Source organism: Mustela lutreola, chromosome 2 (assembly GCF_030435805.1).
Source record: "Mustela lutreola isolate mMusLut2 chromosome 2, mMusLut2.pri, whole genome shotgun sequence".
In the NCBI taxonomy this organism is placed as follows: Eukaryota; Metazoa; Chordata; class Mammalia; order Carnivora; family Mustelidae; genus Mustela; species Mustela lutreola.
Window position 1 is genome coordinate 74,469,212 of NC_081291.1, and position 27,219 is coordinate 74,496,430.

The 27,219-nt window shown below is 38.1% G+C and overlaps 1 protein-coding gene across 2 annotated transcripts in view; it reads right to left on the minus strand.

The window, feature by feature from the left end:
* Positions 1-27,219, minus strand: part of ULK4 (unc-51 like kinase 4) — a 651,105-nt gene that overhangs the window by 504,212 nt on the left and 119,674 nt on the right. For both annotated transcript variants that reach the window (XM_059162312.1, XM_059162311.1), the window contains exon 21: positions 14,834-15,016. In XM_059162312.1, coding sequence (XP_059018295.1) covers positions 14,834-15,016 — 183 coding nt within the window. The remainder of the gene's footprint in view (positions 1-14,833; positions 15,017-27,219) is intronic.

Sequence of the window (27,219 nt, forward strand, 5' to 3'; positions counted from 1 at the left end):
AGCTTAACATGCCTAAATATTACATGTGGGGAAGAAGATGCAGAAGCTGTGTAGGTCTATAACCAAACCACAGCATAGTAAGTTCATGTCCAACAATCAGATGGTACTCGGCAGTGATTTCACAGTAGACAGATCTACCTAACGAAGAGATGATGAAATATTCACAACACAAGAATTGGTCAAAATATGTGAAGCTTCCAGAGCAAACAAAATGAAACCGTCATCAAAATTCAGCAAAAGGATAAAACATCCCTCTAATACTTCCCATAAAGACAAAACTATTAGATGAATAAAAATAATGATGAGGTAGAGAACTTCAACATTATCTCCTGCAAATCTCAAGAGGAAAAACTGATCTGCTTCAATCAACTGTCACAGGTAAAAATCAATGAGTACAGCCTGGCCATCAACGGATAATCGCCTCCAGGAAAACAAAGAGAAATCAGTGACACAGTTTTCTCCTGTTTAATAGCAATGGAAATTTTTTTAAAAGTACTGATTAAATCTGAAATTGATTTTGGGTTACACTTCCTTAAACTTTAGCCAAGTATCTAACTAAAATGTCTCACAAAGCACATTTATTAATGTAGATAGACTAAAAATACCACAATACAAACTCATGGTCTGATGAATATGCATAAATTACTATCTTTTAAATGCTTAATTAGAGACCATTGAGTGAGTATGCCTAGTGACTTTCAGAAGAAAAAAAAAACTAAGTAGGCTTAGCATTCAAATTTTTCTACATTTTACATGCATAAGATATCTCATTGATCTTTCCTGGTACTTCCAAATAACAGTGGTCTACAGCTTCTGGTTTATTATTAATTGCTAATATGCTACTTGGGCAAAACACAAAATCTGAAGCAACAACTTCAGTCAACCTAGACTGCTAAAATAAAAATGGACAGCAGCTATTGTCAAGCTTAATAAGTAAAGGAAAAAAATTTCCGAAGGCAGTATTTCTAGTCAATAACACTCAGAAGGAAACCGTTCTTACCAGTGAGCATGAATAAACTCACTTGTGCAATATGATATGCCTTTAAAAATTAATGTGTAAATCTTTAACCTCCAAAGCATATGAAGTCCAAAGGATGCATTACCGATTATCCACCTACAAAATACTTTCGAGGTCACTTACCTTAGGAAAAACATAACCAAGGCAGATGCTTGAACCTGTGAAACTTAAACAAGTTGATGTGAGTTTTCAAAGCTCAATTAACAGAAATACAACAGGGTTCCAGGAGTTGTTCGTTTTTGTTTGTTTTTCTTAAGTTTTTATTTATTTATTTGACAGAGAGATCACAAGTAGGCAGAGAAAAAGGCAGAGAGAGAGAGAGGGAAGCAGGCTCCCCACTGAGCAGAGAGCCCGATGAGGGGCTCCATCCCAGGACCCTGAGATCAGGACCTGAGCCGAAGGCAGAGGCTTAAACAAGTCAGCCACACAGGCGCCCCTGGTTCCAGGAGTTTTATATGCTTTCAATTTCCTAACATCAACAATCAAACAGAGTTTTTAGGGTTGTTGTATTTTTAAATCACACCAGTGATTTATCTACAAAGCAATGGACTAGGTTAACTTTCACATCTTAACCCCTTTTCGTTGTATGTACTTGTATACACACATAGGCGTGTATTCACATCTATGTATGCATATGGATGGATGGAGTGAGGGAAGGGAGAGAGGGAGTGGGGGAGACAGTCACTGCAGGTTTAGAATGACATACTAATCTATCAACCTGATTCTCATTACTTAGCCTTAGCTTATTCAAACATTGTTGGTTGTCTGCAGTTCATTCTCTGATGGAAGCCTCAGGAAGAGCTCACAGGAACTGATCTCTTCCATGTTCACACATCTACCTGTGGTTTTTATCACAAAGACCCAATGTAATTGAATATAAAATCTTTGGCTAATGTCTTTTCTTAAAAATCTTAAATACCTGAGGAGTAAGTGGAGCTGAATTATGGCAACCCAGGTCACTATGGAAATGTCCAATGCCAGTGTAATTATCGTTTCCTTGTAACTGACTTGCTGAAATTCAAGGTCCTTTTGCCTAGATGCTCAAAGGGCTTTTCTTTAAAACGTTGTCTTATTGCTATTGTAGAATGATTTTCCTAGATACATTGTATGTCCTTTTGATTTGTACATTCAAGAACTCTTTTTATTCAGGAAAATATTGTCTGGATTGTAGTTTTTAGTATTTGTTCTGTTTTAGTGACTTAGTTTTCTTCTATGTTGGATTATTTTGGATTAACTCCTCTATATCTAAGACAGTCACTGGGATGCTTTTCATCTCTCCCTTAATTTGCTTGATTTTTTTCCACTTTTCTTTCTATTCTTATTAACCTTATAAGACAAAAGTGTTAGTGCCTATTTCCCTTTGTGTTCCTTTATAAATTGTCTTCAATAATCTTCATTACTGCTTTTCCCCTTATTTTGGAATCTTTCCTAAGATAATATCACCTTTTTGTACTTCCCTACAGCCCAGTTCTGCTTCCCCTCTCCTCTTTCTGACTTGTGCAGTTCTTCCATAGCTTCCATTCCAAATTTCCTAATTCATTTTGATTTTTTTAAATATTAGGTTTCAAAGATTTCATATGCTTTGTGTCCATGTTTTTATTAATAATTGTCCACTATCCAGGGGGATGTTATTCAGAACCACTTATTCTTACCTTCCTACATTCTTTTATACTATCTTTTCACGGATTTTTGACCGTAACTTTTTTGCTTTGTTGGTGTCTGAACGAAATGGATTTCTTGTAATTTTGAGAAGATTCTAGTGTGGACAGTGAGGATAGGCCAAGATTAGTTGTTATTTTTGTGATTTGAGGGCTCTTTCCTCTGCTGTGACTCTGAAATGTTCACACATATGGCCTCTTGGAAGTGAACTCCACAGCACCTTCTAGGAGCTGCCTTATGCAACGTCCTCTACATCTTTTCTCTCAGAATTCTTACCATATTTAATGTGTATTCTAGTTTTAGTTTGTCCAGCATGGAGTGGCTTCCTAGGAGAGTTTTTCTTGGATATTTATGAAAACCTGGAAGGGCTTATGTTTCTCTTGCCCACCCGAGTCTCCCCAGTCTTTCCGTACTCAACCACACACTAGAACCTATGAAGTGTCCCCAATTCTCAATGACTAATCTAAGAACAGGCCAGGTTTTCCCCTTTGAGTGGGGAATTTTCTGCTAGAGAGTGAGTACTTGCCAGAAATTCTTAGATTTCCCAGTTGCTGTGACTGACAGAAGACACCTTCTCCTTCCCTCCCCAACCTCCCAAACAGCTGCTGACCCCACACTGCCATTCACAGTTTTACTGCATTCACTTCTATTCTGGCATTGGTGGAATAACTTGATACCTTTATAAGGAGATCTGAGGAGGTGAAAAAATTCTGTGTAACAACAGCATTCTTCCTCCCCAAATCTACCCCAACAGGAACACTCTATTATATAATGTTTACCTTTGGGTTTGTCTCAGTTTCAACAGGATTCATAGGCAAGGGGCTATGACACTGATTCTATCATCTGAATAATCCCATCAGTAAATTATTATAATCTCAAATAAGTTACAAAGACACAATCTCACATATGGAATATATGGACAAATCAACAAGCATATAAATATTTTTAAATAACTATTTCAAGTATATATATGTATCCTACTCAAAATCCACTCTTTGTACCAGGCTGGCAGCACTCTGCAAAGCACAAAATGACCAGCAATCAGATCTTTTATACACTAAATAAAAGCACCAAGGCCTTCCTAAACCATCAGTCCAAAACATGGACCAAAGCCCAAAAGACCAAAACAAAGAAACAAGAATGCATACACAAGAGCTGTGGCCAACCTCCCAATCTCATCAGCATATCACAAGTACCAGTGTTAAATAACTCAAATATTTCATATAAGCAATACACCTCTTCCCTCAGAGCACTCTTTCCAATCATAATTTTTCCAATGCTACAGAGTGCAATGTTGTCACTGAAAGTTGTAGAATTCCTATGTAAATTTTTTTTCATATGTGAATTTAATAGAATGATACTTCCTGAATCACAAAGCAGAGGGATATCTGGTAGGCTTTTAGATGGCAAATATTATTTCTGGAAGCTAAACTTCTTTAAAGAAATGTTTTGTTTTTTTTTTTAATTAACTTCAACTTCTCCCCTTAACTAAACCAGTATGACTAAAGTCAACCATGAAGGCCTGCAAATTGAAAGAAGATGACTAATTTTGTGATGTTTAAGACAGAATTTAAAAAAGGATAAGAACACTTCTTATATCCAAAACAAGTGATGCAACTAATAACACAGCCTGTCACAGAAGACACTCACTCCCCAGCTCCCTTGAGTGAGCCTACAACACGTTCCATCATATACATCTTATACATTGGGTAAGGATAATTTCTTGTTATTTTTGTGGTGACATGGGGTCTCATCCCTACATCACCTTTCATCTCATCTATCATAAAGTACGACATTACCAAGCTGCCAGAATATTTCCATTAAACACAGTGGTAATGTTCAAAGTTCATTGGTTTAGGAATCCATACTATTTTCAATGAGATAATAAGGTCCCTAAAACCCTATATATTGTTGAGACTGTCTATAAAGCTTTAAGAACAAATGGGGTGGGGGGTGGAAATCCAGTCAAGAAATGGGCCAGAAGACATGAAAAGACATTTCTCCTAAGAAAACATACAAATGGCTAACATATACATGAAAAAATGTTCAAATTACTCATCATCAGGGAAACACAAATCAAAACCACAATGAGATACCACCTCACACCAGTCAGAATGGCTAAAATTAACTGAGGACCTAACCTAACAGATGGTGGTGAGGATACAGAGAAAGGAGAACCCTCTTACACTGGTGGGAAGGCAAACTGGTATAGCCACTGTGAAAAACTATGGAGGTTCCTCAGAAAGTTAAAAATAGAACCACCTACAACCCAGAAATTACTCTACCAGATATTTATATAAAGGATACATTGTGATTTCAAGGGGCAACTGCACCCCAATGTTTATAGCAGCAATGTCCACAATAGCCGAACTATCAAAAGAGCCCAGATGTCCACTGACAGATGAAAAGATAAAGAAGATGGGGTATATACACACAATGGAATATTACTTGGCCATCAAGAATGAAATCTTGCCATTTGCAAAGACATGGATGGAAGTAGAAGGTATTATGCAAACCAAAATAAGTCAGTCAGAGTAAGACAAGTATCATATTACTTCACTCATATGTGGAACTTAAGAAACAAAACACATGAACATAGGGGAAGGGAAGGAAAATTAAAATAAGATGAAAACAGAGAGGGAGGCAAACCATAAGAGACTCTGAACTCTAGGAAACAGGGTTGCTGGAGGGGAGATGGGTGGGGGATGGGGTTACTCGATGATGGGCATTAAGGAAGGCACCTGACATAATGAGCACTGGGTGTTATATGCAATTGATGAAACGAAATTCTACCCCTAAAACTAATAATACAGTATATGTTCACTAAATTGAGTTTAAATAAATATTTTTTAAATACATATTACAGTGTTTCTACCTTCAAGTACATTTCTAAAGAACAAAAGGAAGCTTAGACTCACAAATGATACCAGAACTCTATAAATGTAAACTAAAAGATTTATGTATTTCATTGGTAGTCATATTATTAGTAAATACCAGAATTTTTTTAAAGATTTTATTTATTTATTTGAGAAAAAGAGAGAGGGACAGAGAGAGCATGTGCAAGTAGGAGGAGGGGCAGAAGGAGAATGAGAAGCAGACCACTCCTGCTAAGCAGGGAGGTGGGGCCTGATCCTAGGACCCCAGGGATCATGACCTGAGTTGAAGGTAGATACCCAACCAACCACCCAGGCACCCTAACACCAGAATTTTGAAGAATTCTTGCACTTCAAAAAAAAAAAAAATCACAAATGAGTTACCTATGAGATGTTACTACAGTTCTCCTTTCAGACCATACTGCATACAGGTAAAAATTATCCATGTGGTAGTAAGACTATCACACCTAACACCATAGCTACAATCACCACACACACAATCTCGAGGAGAAAACTGAATGCTCCTTAGAGATCATCAGAAACTTCAAAAGTGAAGAAAAGGTAAATTATAACTTGAGTACTATAACATGAATCCTTTTAGCCAAATTATGAAACATCTCAAGGATACAGAAAAGTTATTTTAAAAATCCATTCAATGTTTACACACATAAACAATGAATTCTGGAACCGGAAAAAACTCTTTAAAAAATAAATAAAATAAAAATCCATTCAACGCTATCAAATCTTAGTATTTAAAAAAATAAACCCAAATTCCTTTTTTTTTTGTTTAAAGAAACAACATATTACAGAGACACAGCTAACGCTGTTGCCCTCTATTACAAAAGGTAAGTATTCTCAGAACTCTGGTGGTTACAACAGAATTCTGTAACCATAAAAAATAGGTAAGTATTTTTGCATATTTTAAACTTTGTGTATGTTATTCTTTTGTCCATATCCTTTTCACCTTACCTTTTTCACTCAGTTTTATGAGATTTACCCGCATCAATACATTTTCAGTCTAGCTAACTCATTTTTACTTGCTATGTATTGTTCCATCATATGGATATATTACAATTTAATTTCCCAATCCTTTGTTGATTGACTTTTACACACAGTTTGCCATCTTCTGATACTACAAAAATGCTGTGAGACAAATACTGTTTATGCATACAACTGTACAAGGATATGTTCCTAATGGAAATATTGCTATGCTCTGTGCATCTTCAAATTCACTAGAGAGTATGAAATTGCACTCTAAAGTGATTATACCACTTCACCTTCACCAACAACTCTGTCAGACTTATATATTTGCCAACCTAAAGTGTATGAAACTAACTCATTTTAACCTTCATTTTATTCACCAACAATCAGTGTGAGCATCTTTTACCAACACTATTGACCATTCTAGATTCTTCTTCTATGAAGTAAGTCTTCATAGCCTATGTTAATTTTGTCTTGTCTTTTCTTTTTTTTTTTTAAAGATTTTATTTATTTATTTGACAGAGAGAAATCACAAGTAGATGGAGAGGCAGGCAGAGAGAGAGAGAGGGAAGCAGGCTCCTGCTGAGCAGAGAGCCCGATGCGGGACCCGATCCCAGGACCCTGAGATCATGACCTGAGCCGAAGGCAGCAGCTTAACCCACTGAGCCACCCATGCGCCCCTCTTGTCTTTTCCTTTTTATACATAGGCTATTTTTTATGTGCTGGATACTACACTTTAAGAAAACTTTCCTTCAGCAAGGTTATAAAAATAGCCGCTTATATTTTCTTTTTTTTTTTTTTTAAGATTTTATTTTATTTATTTGACAGAGAGAGAGAGAGATCACAAGTAGGCAGAGAGAGAGAGGAGGAAGCGGGCTCCCTGCAGAGAGCCCGATGCGGGGCTCGATCCCAGGACCCCGAGATCCTGACCTGAGCTGAAAGCAGAGGCTTAACCCACTGAGCCACCCAGGCGCCCCGCCACTTATATTTTCTTTTAAAATTTTTCAAGTTTTCATATTTTAGCCTGATAAGAAAAGAGACCTAATGGCCAAATATCTTTCAAACACAGAATGGATGAATAAAATGTAGTGCATCCACTATGAAGCACTGTTTTTAAAAAGGTGGGGGGCACCTACAAGAGCATATCTATTAACAACAATGCAGGGATCTCTGAAATACATTACTACATGAAAAAAAAAAAAAAAAACCCTACAAGGTTCAAAATGGCATATGCTGTCCTTTTGTCTAAAGAAAGAAGAGAATAATACAGCACCTACCCATGGGTCATTTTAGTGTCAACTAGACATACTGATGCAAAAGATGACCATAGATCACATTTTCAACCGGTCTGCTCAGGAACCAGAGCTTGCTGGGCGGGCAGCATCTGAAGTTGCTCTGGCCATAGCCTATGGAGCACAGTTAGGCATAGTAAGAAAAGGACCACACTGGGTAGTTATGGGAGTCAGCCTGGCTTAGAAGCTTCGTAGCCCACAGGCACCAGTCTCTCTCCCAACAACACCACAAATGACAGGTTGGTCTTAGGTTTCCAGAAAAAGCTGGAAAGTTAACCAAAAGTACAATTCTTAATCCTTTACCCATAGATATGGGACCATGATGAAGAGGTGGGTAGGGGGTAGGTAGATAAAATGAAGTAAAGAGCTAGATATAAACAGTATATCTATAAAATAAATTAACTATAAAATAAAAATAAAAACTAAAAATAAAAAAACTAAAAAATAAAAAAAAATTAATGAAAATTTTAGAGCCAAACACACAGAGATAAATACATAGATAAATTGCATGGATATAAAGAGAGAAACAGATAATAGGGAGAGAGACATAGTTGCTTATATTCCATTTTCTTTAAATAGAAGATTTAAACAGATACTAATAAAAATGTTTACATTCAGGGTGCCTGGGTGGCTCAGTGGGTTAAAGCCTCTGCCTTCAGCTCAGGTCATGACCCCAGGGTCCTGGGATCGAGGCTCGCATCGGGCTCTCTGCTCAGCAGGGAGCCTGCTTCCTCCTCTCTCTCTGCCTGATTCTCTGCCTACTTGTGATCTCTGTCTGCCAAATAAATAAATAAAATCTTAAAAAAAAAAAAAAGTTTACATTTGATGGGTAAAGAAGGGAACGAGTGAAAAGTGTAGAGAAAAGTGTAGAGAAAGCAGTTTCCTGTGAATGGATTCTCTGTAAGCTGACATTAAAACAATACCAACATTTTGGGCGCCTGGGTGGCTCAGTTGGTTGGACGACTGCCTTCAGCTCAGGTCATGATCCTGGAGTCCCGGGATCGAGTCCCACATCGGGCTCCCAGCTCCATGGGGAGTCTGCTTCTCCCTCTGACCTCCTCACTCATGTTCTCTCTCACTGTCTCTCTCTCAAATAAATAAATAAAATCTTAAAAAAAAAAAAATACAACATTTTACATGATTATAAAACAAATTAAATCAAACGTAAAGCAATCCTCTCAAGTAAAAAAAGAAAATGATACTTAAGGGTGTATTATGTTGGTGCTTTAACACACACAAACAAAAAACAATTATTTGAAAAGAATTTACCACATACTAATCTGACTACACATCTAGTTGGACATACCCTAAGCACTAAAACAATTGCACAAAAATCCTAGGTTGTGTTCAGAAATCATAACAATATTAAAAATATCACTGCTATTCTGAGACTTCTATAAATATTGTAAAACATGTAAGAAATTATGTTAATGCCAATAGAAAGCAAGATTTTCAACTTAAAGAAGTATCATATAAATTATATTCTATTATTTTTAATATTTTAATAAAATAAATTTTATATAAATATATAATTTAATATCTTTTATAAATATAAATGTATATTTATATATATATATACATATTTATACTTATGTATATATTTATATATTTTATTTATTATAAATATATGTTTATATATACATTTATTTCTATTTTATATATTTATATATTACATATTATGTAAATACAATTATATATAATTATATTCATTATATTAATATCCATATATTATATATTATATAGTTATAATAACATAAATATTGCATATAATTAATGATAATATAATTATATACTCTATATAAATGGTATAAAAATTATATATGATTATAAATATATAATATATATTTTATATATAAGTGGATATATTATACATTTTATATGCAAATAAATGTATGTATAAATACATAAACATATTTATTGCATATATAAATATATGTAATTTATTATATAAATATAAAATATAAATAATATAAATATATTTTTTATTTTTACTATAAAATAATTTTATTATTAAATTATAAGTTATATATATCATATAAAATAAATTAACCAAAATACTGAAATTGGAAATACCAACATAAGCAGACGTATTTTTAAAAGTCATTTCCTGGGGGCGCCTGGGTAGCTCAGTGGGTTAAAGCCTCTGCCTTCAGGGCGCCTGGGTGGCTCAGTGGGTTAGGCCACTGCCTTCGGCTCAGGTCATGATCAAAGGGTCCTGGGATCGAGTCCCGCATCGGGCTCTCTGCTCAGCGGGGAGTCTGCTTCCTCTTCTCTCTCTCTGCCTGCCTCTCTGCCTACTTGTGATCTCTCTCTGTCAAATAAATAAATAAAATCTTTAAAAAAAATTTAAAAAAGCCTCTGCCTTCAGCTCAGGTCATGATCCCAGTGTCCTGGGATCGAGCCCCACATCGGGCTATCTGCTCCGCGGAGAGCCTGCTTCCTCCTCTCTCTCTCTGCCTGCCTCTCTGCCTACTTGTGATCTCTCTCTGTCAAATAAATAAATAAAATCTTTAAAAAAAATAAAAAATAAAAAAATAAAAAGTCATTTCCTTGCTCTATCTGTTGGGAGTGCCTCAAAACAATAACTAACCCAGTAGCAGTGTGTACTCCTAACACATTGTGGTTTCTAACTATTATTTCCCACTAGAGTAACCGTGGCTCTTTGGAGGAACAAGTGGTTCCAGATGCAGCACATAAAACCTGCAAGAGAAGCCTAAAACACACTGTTCCATCAGAAGGCAAGAAACTAAAGACTACTGGATTTCTGACTAAAGGACCCAGGAGGCCACTTAGGCTAAAGAAGCAACACTATCAGTACTAAAAAGAACATCATCCACAATGGAAACATACCAAAATATTAAAATCCATGAGTATCCCTTCGAGTCCCCATCCTAAAAAGTAAGTCTTTGGAGACTGCTAGAAAAACCAACTCGTGATTCCAAAACCCAGTCACTAAGCCAATCTTAGGTAAACCGTTCCTCAGGGTAACCACGCAGTTGATAAAAGCTTTTTTTTATAGAGCAATTTCAATTAAGACATGAAGTCAGAATGATATTTTCACCCATACCAAAACAAAATGCCTCAGCAATTATCACTGACAGCTGCTAAAACCACTACAAGGAGAAGAGGTGAGGAAACTTAGAACGAGTAGACTTGGACGTGAAGCCACTGCTCACTCTTTGGATGGGAAAAGAAAGAGCCAAGTCATCCATGTGTGCCTTCTGTAATGAAAAACACACACCACTGGTGCGCCTGAGTGCTCCCCAGTTAAGTGTCTGTCTCTTGCTCAGGTCATGATCTCAGAGTCCTGAGATCATGTGGCTCAAGGACCAGCTCAACCGGGGCAGTCTGCTCAGCGGGGAGACTGCTTCTCCCTCTTCCTCTGCAGCTCCCCCTACTTGTGCACTCTTGTGTTAGTTTTTTCTCTCTCTTTCTGTCAAATAAATAAAATCCTAAAAAAATAAAAACAGTGGTACCTGGGTGGCTCAATCAGTTAAGCATCTACCTCCTGCTCAGGTCATGATCCCGGAGTCCCAGGATTGAGCCCCAGATCAGATTCCCTGCTCAGCAGGGAGTCCGCTTCTCCCTCTGTCCCTCACTCCTTCATGTTCTCTCTCTCTCTCTAATATAAATAAATAAAATCTTTAAATAAAAATAAAATCCGTGAGGAAGGCCAATATCATGACCCTACATGATCTAGGTCTCCCTCTGTTCCCAGCCTCCCTCCAATGGTCTCTTCCCCACCCCTTGGTCACTAGGTTCAGCAGAACTTCTTTCTTTCCAGACCCTCCCAGAATCTCTCACACCTCAGGGAAGCTGAACTACAAAGTTCTTCCTCCCAAGAGCTTCACAGAGCAAACTCTTTCTTGTCACTCAGGGTTCAGATGGAATGACACCTCCTCAGAGAAGCCTTCCCTGACTTCCCCCCATACACACCCAGGTAATATCATTACAAGCACTCCCTGCACACTGCCTATTACAGACGTGCTATCACATTACTCTGTTTTACATTCTTCAGAGGATCAACACTATGCAAAATTGTTCTGTGTCCTCATTTGTCTGGCATCAGCATTAGCTCTAGCACTGACATCATCCATTAACTTGACAAAATTACTCAACACACTAAGTTTCGTCTGTGAATACCCCAAGATTGCAAGTCACTAACTGGCCCATAGTAAATGTTCAATAAATGATAATATTTTTTAATTAATTACAAATAGAATCTTACATTTTAAATGAGAATTCACTGCGTATTACTAACCTATCATAGAAACATTTTAAAAACGAAAGGACAAGAGAGAGGAGGTACACTTTTTCCTATTCTTCCCACTAAGCACAACTAAAAACCCTCGATGTTGGATATAAACAAACATAAGACAACTCTGAAAGGTAGAGAGAAGACAGAACCAGTAGGAAACTCAGGATCTGAGTATCAATATGGCAATGAACTCACTGGATTTTTTTTTGCCACCGATATCCTGGATTGAGTGGATATCCAGGAACCTAGAAACAACAATAGGCACAAAACATAAGAAAAATCAGCTCTCTCAAGCCAAAGAACCTAGGAAGGGGCAGGCCAGGAAGATCGAAAACTTTCAAACAAGAGCTACTCTACTCAAGTTGAACATCACAGAAAAACCATGACCCCATCTCCATCAGCCCAGGGCAAGTGGGGAGCCTAAACTCCTACCCTCAATAGCCAACACTCTCCCCACAAGGGCAATACCACAAAAATGCAAGTGGAGAACTGACAGTAACACCCACCCAACGACAGCCATTCGCCCCCAACCCTGGTGTCAGTACAGGCCATGTGGGGAGCCTGGGCCCCCACCCATAATAGGAGTAACCAGATTCCTTTCTCTCTCCCCAAGATAGCAGCAGAGAAGGCAAGTGGGAAGTTTGCACCTTTAGCAACTTTCACCAGAAATGAGGCTCACAGTTCCATCCATAGTGGCAGGGGAGACAGTAAATGAGAAGCCCTCCCCACTCCCAGCCAGGGAGGGCATCAAAGAAGGCCTATGGAGAGTGTGGAATCGCACCCCTGCCCAACAGTAAGGAGGGGCTCTCTGTACCCATGGGATGTCAACAGAAGCCCACTGAGGAACCTGGACTTCTACCCCAGAAAAGCAGGCAAAGGCATCGCCCTCCTTTCTCTGCTGTCTCTCTGTCAGAGGCCTACTAAAACAGATTCACATAAAACCCAGACTCCTTAAAACACAGCACCCTAATGTTTAGTGGGCACAGAGTTTCAGTTTTGTAATATGAAAAGGTTCTAGAGATCTGTTCCACAACAGTATGAATATACTTACCACTACAAACTATAAACTTAAAAAATAGTGAAGATTGTGAATTTTGTATTACATCTTTTCTACCACAATAATTTTTTTCAGTAACAATACTACTCAAAATCAAAAGATTACTTATTCAATACATTTCAGTGTTCAATCATTCCTTTTGTTAAAGTCCATGGAATGCTATATATTATAAAGCAATTACAAAACCACATTAATCAATGCATCTTATTTTACTACCTTTGTGAAATACCATATTTGAAACTCAGTCGATCCATACCTGTTCTGAAAGTGGGAAAAAGCCAATCTGCAAAAACTCTCAGCCCCTCTTATCACAATTTATACAGAAAACTACTCAAGTGGGGCTTTTTCTAATACAATGTAACAATATTTAATGACTTAGAAAATTAATAGTGGAAATTAGATAGACTGTTGGGAAAAAAAATAGGTTTTTCTGAGGCTCACACTTCCTAACGGAATCTAAATCAGATTAATCAGAGTAAAGACAAGAAGTGGTTTACTCTCCAGCTTGACTTTGACAGATCAAGTTTACTATGTAAATCAGATAATTATTCATAATTGCTGAAATTTGAACTTTTATTATAAAAACCAGGATTTAATGTGTGGACCGTTAACACACAAGAACCAAGGCAAACAGTGTACGTAAGTGGTTCTATTCTCCACTTGTTAGGAGCACTATGTTTATGCTAAGTTCCCAAATCTCCAGTTTGACAAGCATCTCCCCTCTAAAAAAAAAAAAGGGTAATTGGTCCAGTAAGTTTAAAGAACACCAACACTACATTCCCCTTGAGAAGATTCGAAATACACATGAGCATATAAAACACTGGGAAAGGCCATACAGTTAAAACTATCTCTTTCACTTTGACTCAAAGTTTTCCAAACACATATAGATAAACATGGTCCACATTTTCTACCTGGTAACACCTCACCCAACACTAATATTCTAGGATAGGGCTTCTCAAATCATAAAGTTCAAACAAACCACCTAGAGATCTCATTAAAATGTAGATTCAAATTCAGCAGACCCAAGGTAGGGCCCAAGGGGCTGCATTTCCAATCCTCTCCCAGGTGATGCCCGTTGCTTCTGGTTCTTGGATCATTCTTTAGTGGATAGACATGTTGAGAAGACATGCTGGGGAAGGCTACCACAGAGACTTCTTCACAGCCACACAGTTCTGTGATCAGAAGTGAATATTTTAAAACTCCACTATACATAAAATAAGGGACTATCAAAGGAGTAGAAAGAAAGTAAGCTAAAAAGAGAAGAAAGGGAGTTATCCAGGTGATTTGTGTTAACCAAATACTGGACAAGGAAAGGGGCAAGAAATGAATCCAGGTAAATGAGTCCAGAGGATATAAAGGGAAGACAAAGCATATGGGGAAAGAGATGGGGGCTGAGGAACAAGAGCCATAAGAAATACCAGCATAAAGGAAGGACTCATAAATTTTCCAACTTTTCATTAATAAAATGGGATATGCAGGCAGAGCCATTTACTGGATTTCTATTTTAATCACTAAAAGACCCTTACAACATCTGCAGATGAATGGCCTGTGGTACAGGGGTTTGGCAAAGTTCAAAAAGGTCCCCTGAGAAGAAAAATAAATTCTACAGAGATGACATTACTTGTTTTCTCCTGCAACTGTAATGGCTCAACAACAATTTTTAAAATACAGTAATAGGTGAAATCGAAGTCAAACCTTTTCTTGGATTAGTCTCTGAAGATGAATCCCACAAGACAACATTGCAGTAAATAAGGTCAACATGTACTGCTGAACTTTGCAGATGGCTGAGGCCAGGGAGTTTATCACTGAGTTCAGTCCCACCTTCTCAATAACATTCTGGAAGGCAGTAGGAGAATGGCGGGTGATTCTACACAAGGCCTGCAGAGACAGGAGAGTAGATCCATCAGACAAGTCCAAGTATATTAACTGTGACTCAGAAAGATAACACCAGCTTCTGTGTAAAGGAGTAGAGGGTGCTTACCTTGCCCCTTCATTACTGGTTTTGGCATAAGAAAGTTGGAAAACGTCCGCATATTTAAAAACAAAATAATCCAGCTCCCAGTAAAAACTAATGTTGTTTTAAGACAACAAAGCCTCTTATGATAAACATACAAATTATAAAGGGTTAACTGAAATGACAAACTAATTTATAAGTCTGTATAGAAAAACTTCCCTTTAAGAAATAAAAAACATCAAGGGCCTTCTTTTTGCAGACACTGGTAAAGGTGGAAAAAACAGCCATAAAAATAAATATTTAACATTTATTGTTTAGCATGAGAAAAATGGTATCTCAGAATATCAGAAGACTATCACATTTAGTTCTCCCAGTAACACGTAAGAAAGGTCTTAATACTAACCTACTCTATAAACAATAGAACTAAAGAATAGAATACTTAGGGGCGCCTGAGTGGCTCAGTGGTTTGGGCTGCTGCCTTCGGCTCGGGTCATGATCTCGGGGTCCTGGGATCGAGCCCCGCATCGGGCTCTCTGCTCCGCAGGAAGCCTGCTTCCCTCTCTCTCTCTCTCTCTCTCTCTGCCTGCCTCTCTGCCTACTTGTGATCTCTGTCTGTCAAATAAATAAATAAAATCTTTAAAAAAAAAAAAAAGAATAGAATACTTAAAGTTACTTGCCCAAAGACATGTACCTAGTAAGTGACAAAGCTAGAATTCAAACCAAGATAATCAGACTTCTGAGCTTTTCTTAACTTGCTCACAGATTAGAAATGAAACATAATTTAAAAACTAATAAAATGTAACAAGTATCGTAACAGAAGTGAGCTCCACAAATTATGCTTGGAAAGGAAAATAAATCAAGTCAACAACATAGGAAGATGGTCTTGAACCGGTTTTTGAAGGGTAAATGGAGAGTGGATAGCAGAAAAATAAGTGAAAAAAATTCAAGCCAGGACCAAATGTGTGACTTGAAACTGTAAAAACCCTAGAAGAGAACACAGGTAGTAATTTCTCCAATATCAAACATAGCAACTTTTTCTAAATGTGTTTCCTGAGGCCAGGGAAACAAAAGCAAAACTAAACTGCTGGGATTACATCAAAATAAAAGTTTCTGCACAGCAAACAGTCAACAGAAAGACAGCCTACAGAATGGGGAAATATATTTGCAAATGATACCTCTGGTTAAGAATTGGTATCCAAAATATATAAAAACTCGGGGCACCTCGGTGGCTCAGTCGGTTAAACATCGGCCTTCGGCTCAGGTCATGATCCCATGTTCAGTTTCACATTGTGCTCCCTGCTCAGCAGAGAGCCTACTTCTCCCTCTACCCTACCTCCCTGATTGTGATCTAATAAATAAATAAATAAAATCTTTTAAAAAACAAAACATTTAAAAACTTATACAACTCAACACCCAAAAAACAAAAAAATCCAATTAAAAAGTGGGCAGAAGACATGAACAGACATTTTTCTAAAGAAGACATAAGGATGGCTAACAGACATATGAAAAGTTGCTGAATGTCACTCATCATCAGGGAAATGCAAATCAAAACCACAGTGAGAGCTCACCTCACTCCTGTCAGAATGGCTAAAATCAAAAACACAAGAAACACCAAGTGTTGGTGAAGATGTGGGGAAAAAGGAACCCTCACGTACTATTGGTGAGAATGCAAACTGGTGTAGTCACTGCAGAAAACTAGATGGAGGTGCCTCAAAAAGTTAAAAATAGAACTACTTTATGATCCAGTAACCATACCACTGGGTATTTACCCAAAGAAAAATACTAATTCAAAGGGACACATGCACCCTGTGGTTGTTGCAGTATTATTTACAATAGCCCAATTATGGAGGCAGTCCAAGTGTCTACTCACTGAAGAATGCATAAAGAAGACGTGGTATGTATATATATACACCATACACACACACACACACACACACACACACACACATACACACATATACATACATACCATGGAATATCATTCAGCCATAAAAATGAAATCTTGCCACTTGAAACAACATGGAGGAGCTAGAGTATAATGCTAACTGAAATAAGTCAGTCAGAGAAAGACAAATACGATCAGATTTCACTCATATGTGGAATTTAAGAAAAAAAGAAAACGAAGAAAAAAAAGAGACTCTTAACTGTAGTGTCTGATAGCCAGTTACCAGAGGGGAAGAGGGGTCAGGGAGGGATGGGTGAAATAAGTGAAGGGCATTACTCATGATGAGCCCTGAGTAATGTACAGAATTGCTGAATCATTCTCTTGAATACCTGGAGCTAATACAACACCATAGGTTCATTGTACATATACTGGGTTTTTTTTTTTAATTAAATTTAAAAAATTCTAGCCAAAGAGAAGAGAGCAAGTGTTCACGAGGAGACATGGAAATGAAGAGCATGGTTTAAGAAGGTGAAACTGATTTGGGGCGCCTGGGTGTCTCAGTGGGTTAAGCCTCTGCCTTTGGCTCAGGTCATGATCCAGGGTCCTGGGATGGAGCCCCGCATCGGGCTCTCTGCTCAGCGGAAAGACTGCTTCCTCCTCTCTCTCTCTGCCTGCCTCTCTGCCTACTGTGACCTTTGTCTGTCAAATAAATAAATAAAAATATTCAAAAAAAAAAAAAAGGTGAAATTGATTCAATGAGACAACCTTCAGGTGCAGGAGGAAAAGCAGAGAATTGAGAAGTACTCTGGAGCCAGAGTTGGTCTACCAATCCAGGACTTTTTTCTTTCTTTTTTTTTTATTAATTTATTTATTTTCAGCATAACAGTATTCATTATTTTTTCACCACACCCAGTGCTCCATGCAATCCGCGCCCTCTATAATACCCACCACCTGGTACCCCAACCTCCCAATCCCCCACCACTTCAAACTTCTCAAATTGTTTTTCAGAGTCTATAGTCTTTCATAATTCACCTCCCCTTCCAATTTACCCCAACTACCTTCTCCTCTCTAACAACCCTTGTCCTCCATGCTATTTGTTATGCTCCACAAATAAGTGAAACCATATGATCATTGACTCTCTCTGCTTGACTTATTTCACTCAGCATAATCTCTTCCAGTCCCGTCCATGTTGCTACAAAAGTTGGGTATTCATTCTTTCTGATGGAGGCATAATACTCCATAGTGTATATGGACCACATTTTCCTTATCCATTCATCCATTGAAGGGCATCTTGGTTCTTTCCACAGTTTGGCAACCGTGGCCATTGCTGCTATAAACATTGGGGTACAGATGGCCCTTCTTTTCCCTACATCTGTATCTTTGGGGTAAATACCCAGGAGTGCAATTGCAGGGTCATAGGGAAGCTCTATTTTTAATTTCTTGAGGAATCTCCACACTGTTCTCCAAAGAGGCTGCACCAACTTGCATTCCCACGAACAGTGGAAGAGGGTTCCCCTTTCTCCACATCCCCTCCAACACATGTTGTTCCTGTCTTGTTCATTTTGGCCATTCTAACTGGTGTAAGGTGATATCTCAATGTGGTTTTAATTTGACTCTCCCTGAGGGCTAGTGATGATGAACATTTTTTCATGTGTCTGATAGCCATTTGTATGTCTTGATTGGAGAAGTGTCTGTTCATATCTTCTGCCCATTTTTTGATATGATTGTCTGTTTTGTGTGTGTTGAGTTTGAGGAGTTCATTATAGATCCTGGATATCAACCTTTTGTCTGTACTGTCATTTTCAAATATCTTCTCCCATTCCGTGGGTTGCCTCTTTGTTTTTTTGACTGTTTCCTTTGCTGTGCAGAAGCTTTTGATTCTGATGAAGTCCCAAAAGTTTATTTTCGCTTTTGTTTCCTCTGGACTTTTTTCTTTTTAAGATTTTATTTATTTATTTGACAGAGAGATCACAAGTAGGCAGAGAGGCAGGCAGAGAGAGGGGGAAGCAGGCTCCCCACTGAGCAGAGAGCCTGATGCAGGGCTTGATCTCAGGACCCTGAGATCATGACCTGAGCCAAAGGCAGAAGCTTAACCCACTGAGCCACTATGGAGCCCCCAAACTAGGGCTTTTGAATTTTATGTCATAAGTAATGGAAGAACCTCAAAAGTTTTTAAGCAAAATTTAAAAAACAAAAAAACAAGGGATGATCATATTCTGAGCATATACAGGAGACTACAAAGAAAGTCAAAAACAGTTTTACAAAAACATTCATTATAATTCATTATAATATAATTAATTATAATTATTATTCATTATAATTCATTATAATTAATGTCCTATAACCTCCTTCTTCCTGATTTATATTTTAAATAGATCTATAACATTGATCAAAAATGAAAAGATCAAATATAAGACGAGTTATTAGGAACCCCTGGGTGACCCAGTCCGTTAAGTATCAGACTCTTGATTTTGGCTCAGGTCACCATATCAGGGTCCTAAGATGAAGTCCCCAAGTTGGCCTCTGGGCTCAGCATAAGTCTCCTTAAGATTCTCTCCCCCTCCCTCTCCTTCTGTCCCTCCCCCCACCTCCCTAATGTGCATGTGTGCAATCTCTAGCTCTCTTTAAATTAATGAATTAAAGACAAATTGTAAGGAAAGAAGAAGGGAAAAGATAAAGATTTCAAGAAATATTTTCGTCTTCTTTAAAATCTCAGGAAATGGGATGCCTGGGTGGCTCAGTCCATTAAACTCTGCCTTTGGCTCCTATCATAATCCCAGGGTCCTGGGATCAAGTCACACATTGGGCTCCTTGCTCAACCAGGAACCTGCTTCTCCCTCTGCTGTTCCACCAGCTTGTGCACACACACACATGCTCTCTATCTCCCTGACAAATAAATCAAATCTAAGAAACTATTTAAAAAATAAATTTTTAATTAAAATAAAATTTTTTTAATTTTTTAATTTTTAAATTAAAATAAAACAAAATCTCAGGAAAAAAGTTAAATATTTTTTCTATCTCCAAAAATGAACTTCCTTTAAAAGTTATTGCTATTAATAAAATAAGGAAAACAAGCGTTAATCAGTATAAAATCAAACTTCCACCAAAATGAACAGTTTAAAGTAAATATATTTATTTACTCAATGCTAAACCTTAGTTCCAATCTCTAAGAAAATACTAATGTGATATTATAACCAGAAAGGAAAAGATAATACAACCAATAACAATGAAAATCTGGTACTGAGGTGAGTTAGAGAAAAGACAAGAAGTCTTCACCCTTTCACATATGCCCTATTCAAAGTTTTCAAATAAATGCACATTATTTTATAATAATTTTTAAATTACATTTTGATGCCATGACTGTATTAGACATTTTTTAATTAGATGGAAATAAATATTTAAGGAAAGTTTACATTTTTTTTTAAGATTTCATTTATTTGAGAGAAAGCAACTGCTAGTGGGGAGGGAGAGAGAGAATCTCAAGAAGACTCTGCTGAGAGCAGAACCCAGCATGGGGCTCAATCCCATGACCCCGAGATCTGACCTGAGCCAATATCAATAGTCAGACTCTTAACCGACTGAGCCATGGAGGCACCCCAGGCAAGTTAACATTATAAATAATGGATATATTTACTACCATAACTGAAATTACTGAATAAACAAATGCACTGAAACCTGAGCATTGACAAAGCACTAACTATATATACTGTTCTGCCGAAACAAAAAGTGTCCCTCTCCTCATGGAACTGATTACCATATGAGATTCATAATCTTGTCTCAATAATCACTGACAAATGAATACGGGATCTCAAAGAGATCTGGATGCCCATGCTCACTGCAGCATTAATGAATAACCAAGATACGAAAACAACTTAAGTGTCTATCCATGGATGAATGGATAAGGAAGATGTGGTATACATGCAATAAATATACACAACAGATTATTATTCAGCCACACAAGAAAAGGAAATTCTTCCATGCACAACAACATGGGTCAGCCTTTCAAGAATTTTGCTAAGTGAAATAAGACAGGAAAAGAAAGATGGATACTGTATGACATCGAAGTAATTACATGTGGAATCTGAAAAAGCCGAGCTCATAGAAACGGAGACTGGAATGTGGTTTCCAGGGACTTGGGAGTGGGAAAACAGGGAAATGTTGGGCAAAGAGTACAAACTTCCAGTGTTATGTTAAATAAATAAACAAGTTCTGGGTAGCTAATGTACAGCATGGTAATTATAGTTAATAATAAAATATATATATAATAATAAAATAATGTATTTGAAAGTTGTTAAGAGAATAAATTGTAAATGTCTTCACCACAAAAAAGAAATGGTAAGTAAGCTAGAAAATGTAACAATAATCATGGACTATTTCATACACATACCAGGGATTTGTATTCATTTACAGATAGCCATAGCAAAATAAGATTATGGGGGGAAAATCAGTCTATTTTGGACACCTTTCAAATTGTATTTCAGTCTTTCCTCTTCCTTCCATGGGATTTACAGATGGGTAACTTAGACATGATGGTTTGGAAACTAGGAGAGTCGGGTTCTTCAAGTCTAAAGCCCAAATTGTATATGTTTCAGCAAGAAAGTAGCTACTAATATCTGAAAATAGGAGTATGAAAAATGAGTTCACTAAAAAAAAAAAACTAGCTGATTGTACAACGTGAACGTTTTTTAAAACTCATTTATAATGGATCCAAGAAAACTGCTCTGTATGAAATCAAAACAATTATTTAAGTATTTTAATCCAAGAATTTAGGGGAAAACAAATTTTTTTTTCAACAGAGTCCCTAAAAGTCATGCTACACTCAGAACGTTTTGAGCAAATTAAGGATTAAACCAACAGTGACCTCAAGACACAAAACACTGTCATTGGCTTTTTGAAAATTTGGGGGGCAGCTCTCACAGCAAAACTTTCTACCAATATAAAATCCCTACCTGATCATAATGTTCATAATGGGGACTCTTCGTGATAAAAGATTTGTCCAGACTACTTCTAAATGTGTTCAAACCAATATGAGGGGACTAGAAGGTCTCATCTTCAGAATGCAGCTCAGAAGCCTAACAGACTTTCCATTTTAAAAAGCTCCTGCAGAAAAAAAACACTTTTAACCTGCCACCTCTGGATATCAAACACAGTTGAGAGCTTCATGGAGGCTCAAGAGCACACTAGTGCTTGTATTTTCTGAATCAAAAAAATCAAATCTCAAGTTTGAGCTCAGTGAACTGGTTTTGAAATATTTATTTATTAAAATAGAGCTTGTGACTACATTTTAAAACTGGGGAAAACACCTGCCATCTAAAATTCACTTCAAATTTTATTCAAAAAGAACACTGTGTTACCCACAGAATTCCTGATAGTCTATATAATAAAGGCAACTCCTAAGAAATAGACTGTTAAAAGTGGTGGTGGGTATTAAGGAGGGCACATATTGCACGGGGCACTGGATGTGATGCATAAACAATGAATTTTGGAATGCTGAAAAAAAATAAATTTTAATTTTAAAAAAAGTGGAGGACAATAATCTATGAGACACATGGACTCACCATGGAATAAAAACTTAAAAAACCATTTCTGTTTTGTCTTTTGAGTGGTTTCTTTCATGTCCTACCAAAATTACCTTGGGAGCTTTTCTAAACTGCACACACTCTCATCTGACTCCTGAGAGATCTTAAGATACAACAGAATAAGGGAAGGGGGTATGTCAAGTGGAGGAAGTAGTCAGTGCTGCTTGAAAAGCTCCTGGCCAACCCCAGTGAGAAACACTATGCTGCAAAATTCTTCACTTTTTATCCCCTTCATCTCAACCCATCAGTAATGATGTTTACCCCAGTTATCATCCTTATCGGGGTCATCTTTCTCAATCTAACTCTACAGGTTTCTCTGGTCCCCACTATGGTTCATAGAGATTTCTTATAATCCTAATAATTTTAGTAATCTTTTATCCATCCAATATTATTTCCTAAGTCAGGTCCACTCCACCCAACAACCAATCCCTAAGCCATGGAAACATTCCTGAGTGGGAAGGAGAAATGCACCATCCTTCACTCACACCAGGCCAGGCTCTTGTCTTCCAAGAGCTTCAAGGACTAGGTTCTCCCACTTCAGCAAGTTGTACAATCAGCTGGAGGCATGTTAACATGCAGATTATGGAGCCTCTGCCCCTGGAAATTTCCTATTTAGCAGGTCTGGGTCAAATCTGGATTTCTTTTTTTTTTTTTTTTTTTTTTAGATTTTATTTATTTATTTGTCAGAGAGAGAGAGAGCGAGACCAAGCACAGGCAGACAGAGTGGCAGGCAGAGTCAGAGGGAGAAGCAGGCTCCCTGTGGAGCAAGGAGCCCGATGTGGGACTTGATCCCAGGACGCTGGGATCATGACCTGAGTCGAAGGCAGCTGCTTAACCAACTGAGCCACCCAGGCATCCCCAAATCTGGATTTCTAACAAGTTCCCAGGTGATGTTGATGCTGCTGGGCCAGGGACCACACTGGTACAGGGGAATGTATGAGACCAGGAGATGACCAGGAAATCACTGTGCTGGCAGGCACAGCAGATGCAGACTGTTACAAACAAAATGAGCAAGTCAGTCCCTAGCACTGAACACCACTTTCCCCAGCCACAGCCCAGCCATTCATCTGGTTACCAGAGCACCTACCTTGTGTGCTCAGGAAGGGAACAAGGGGAAAAGGGCTCCTATCTTCCTGGAACTGACACTGAGACAGAAAATCTGGCTTCCATACTTGAGGTCAATCGAGCTGTGGTCACTGCTATGAGCAAAACTACAAAGAGATTTGAGGGTCCAGGGGATGTCCTACCAGAGGAGCTGATAACGTGAAATGTGAAGACTCAGCCATGTGAAAAGAGCAACCAGGCACAGGAAACAGCAAAGGGGAAAGTGCTGAGGCAGAAAAGTGTTTGCAAATCCTAGAAAATGTCAGAACAAAATGTGGCTGAAGCACAGAGAGTGAGATGATGAGCTTTAGGAGGTGTGACAAAAAAGGGAGGCAGGGGCCAAACCATCTGAAATCTTGAAGGCAGTGATAAGAATTCTATCTTTAACTCCAAATGGGTATGTTAACCTCCAGCACACATTCCTGAGAGAAGAGTTTGGAAAAAGAAAAAGTTCAGGGACACCTGGGTGGCTCAGTGGGTTAGCCGCTGCCTTTGGTTCAGGTCATGATCCCAGGGTCCTGAGATCGAGTCCCGCATCAGCCTCCTTGCTCAGCGGGAGCCGGCTTCTCTCTCTGCCTCTGTCTGCCATTCTTTCTGCTTGTGCTCTCTTTCTCTATGACAAATAAATAAATAAAATCTTAAAAAAAAAAAAAAAGGGAAGAAAAGAAAAAGGAAAGAAAAAGTTCAGCTCTGTTAGGTATAACCCTGTTAGGGAGGAAGGAAATGTCATTCCCTGTTAAGAATTTACATGAAGTGTGTTCAGAATGTCTATTTTCAGTTTTTGTCACCTCAATCTTTAATAGATCCTCAGGTAAACCTATTTACAAGGCAGAAACAATTTGCTTAAGATTACATTAGGATTACTTTATTTTAGGATCCTCCAACAATGATCTCATACTTTTATATAACAAAATATATCTATTTATATTTTATATAATAAAAAGGATCACCTCACTTTATTACTAGCAAGACCTTTGTGAGCTATTTTTGTTTCCCCAGTAAAAAATGGATGTTAACTGTTATTAAACATCTACTCATGATGCCCCCCTCAATTCATGATGTGGGACAGAAGGATCCCTTCCTCTCATTTTTTGCAGGAAAAATCTTCACTTGTAATCAAAGACCTGGCTTCAAACAGAGAGATGAATCCTGGCTTTATAGGAGTTGATAATCAATATAATTACATTATAATTATAATAAGCTAATAACTACTTTATTAAGCACAATGTGTTAACTGCTTTAAATAATATTTATTTATTAATGAATTAGTCCTAAAAGTGAAAGCCTCGCCAATTCTTAACTTCTACCTGGTATTTTGCTTAAAGTTGTACCAATCCTTGAAGAAAAATAGTAAAAAGCTATAAGATACATGATTTTTAGGAAATGCTCTCTGTGTGGAGAATGATATTAGTGGGGCATACTGGCCATAGGAAGACCAGTGAGGAGGCCACTTGAGAGGTCCACAGGAGAGATGGTGGGGCCTAGACCATGGCAGTAGCAACACAGCAACCTGAGAGGGAACGAGGTTCCCAGGAAGGTTAAGTAACTGAATGTGAACAGTGAGGTGAGAGGAGTTAAGGGAAAGTATGAAAAAGAACACTTGACCCTTTGTTTTCCTTAATCCATCTCCTCTCACTTTCCCTTCCCAAGGTCAACATGTCAGTGCTTGAGGAAAGGGGACGGTAAGGGGGAGAGGGAACTGAGCACAAGTGGTCAAGGAAGCAGGGTGGCAATGGCAAGGAAGACAGAGGATGACACAGTGGAAGTGGCCTGAGTAGATGGAGTCTTATATAAGTAAATTCACTGAACAAACCAGTACAGATATGGAGAATAACAGGAGCCGTGTTTGTCTCCATCTGAGAAGGGATTTACAAACACGGAAAGGGGGAAGGCTAGAAAGAATCTTAAGGTATTAGATTAAATTTGGAAGTATCAACATGAATGCATGAGTTTTGTTCTGAATATGTACAATGATATATATAAAAACAATTATAAATATATAGGGATGGATGGATATATTTTTTTCTAACTCTGAATATTAAGAAGACATAGAAACAATGACACCCCATAGGAATAAATACAAAGAGCACTCAGATCTTGGCTTCTAAATACCAAAGATTCCCCCCCAAAAAATGACGGATTCCAGAGCTGGGAGAGAGAAAGTAAAAATAACCCAGAACATCAGGTGATATCAGAAAATAATGAAGTGCTCAAACAATGGTGGAAATGGATCCACCAAGAGGCACCTAGGTGGCTCAGGCGTTAAGGGTCTGCCTTCGGCTCATGTCATGATCCCAGGGTCCTGAGATTGAGCCCTGTATCAGGCTCTCTGCTCCATGGGAAGCCTGCTTCTCCCTCTCTCACAACCTCTGCTTGGGTTCCCTCTCTCACTGTCTCTGTCAAAGAAAATCTTTAAAAAAATTTTTTAAATAAATTTTTAAAAAAGAAATGGGTCCATAGAACACAGAAGCCAGCTTGAAGGGCTCACATTGGCCAAATCTAGGATGACTACAGCATCCCCACAAATAATAATAGTGGCATGAGTATCACATTATGATCCATTGCACAAAGTAGTTATTCATCAAAATAATTAAATAAATACACACATACACATGGAAGAAGAGAAAGAGCTCTGTTATAGTAGAATACCAACCACTTACCAAAGACCCGTTTTTCCACAGCTCATGAGATATACAAGAAGAATGGTTTTGGGGGCATCTGGGTGGCTCAGTTAAGTGTCTGCCTTCAGCTCAGGCCATGATCTTGGGGTCCTGAGACCAAGCCCTGTGTCAAGCTGCCTGTTCAGAGAGCAGCCTGTTTCTCCCTCTTCTCTGCTTTTTACCCCACACACCACCTCCCCCTCACCCAGCCACTGGCTTGTGCTTTCTCTTTCTCAAATAAATAAAAGCTTAAGGAAGGAAGGAAGGAAGGAAAGGCAAAGGAATGAAAGAAAGAGACAGAAAGAAAGAGAGAGAGAAGGGGAAAAAAGAGAGAGAGAGAGAGAGAGAAAGAGAAATGAGGGGCACCCGGGGTGGCTCAGTCAATTAAGCTTCTGCCTTCTGCTCACATCATGATCTCAAGACACATGGGTGTCAGGCTCTCTGCTCAGCTGAGAATCTGCTTTCCCCTCAACCCTGCCATTCGTGCATGCTCTCACTCTGTCTCTCTCTTTCAAATAATAAATAAAAATCTTTCTTTTAAAAAAAAAAATGGTTTTTACACTTTTAGAGGGGCTGTAGAAAACAAAACAAAAAGGATGTGCAACAGAGACTACATGTGGCCTACCAAGGCAAGTTCTTTATTATCTGGCCCTTTATAGAAACCAATTGCCAACTCCTGCTCGAGAAGAAATAATAAAAATAGATGACTCCCATCACAGACTGGTTACAGGCAGGAGTTGTCAATAGTGCTAAGGAGGTTTCATGAAGAAGCACCAGACAGACCCAGGTCAAGCCACCCTCTATAAAATAAAAGCCCTATATTCTTTAAAATAGTAAAGGACATGAAGTACACAGGAAGACTGGGGAACTGTTTCATATTGGAGGAGACTAAAGAAATA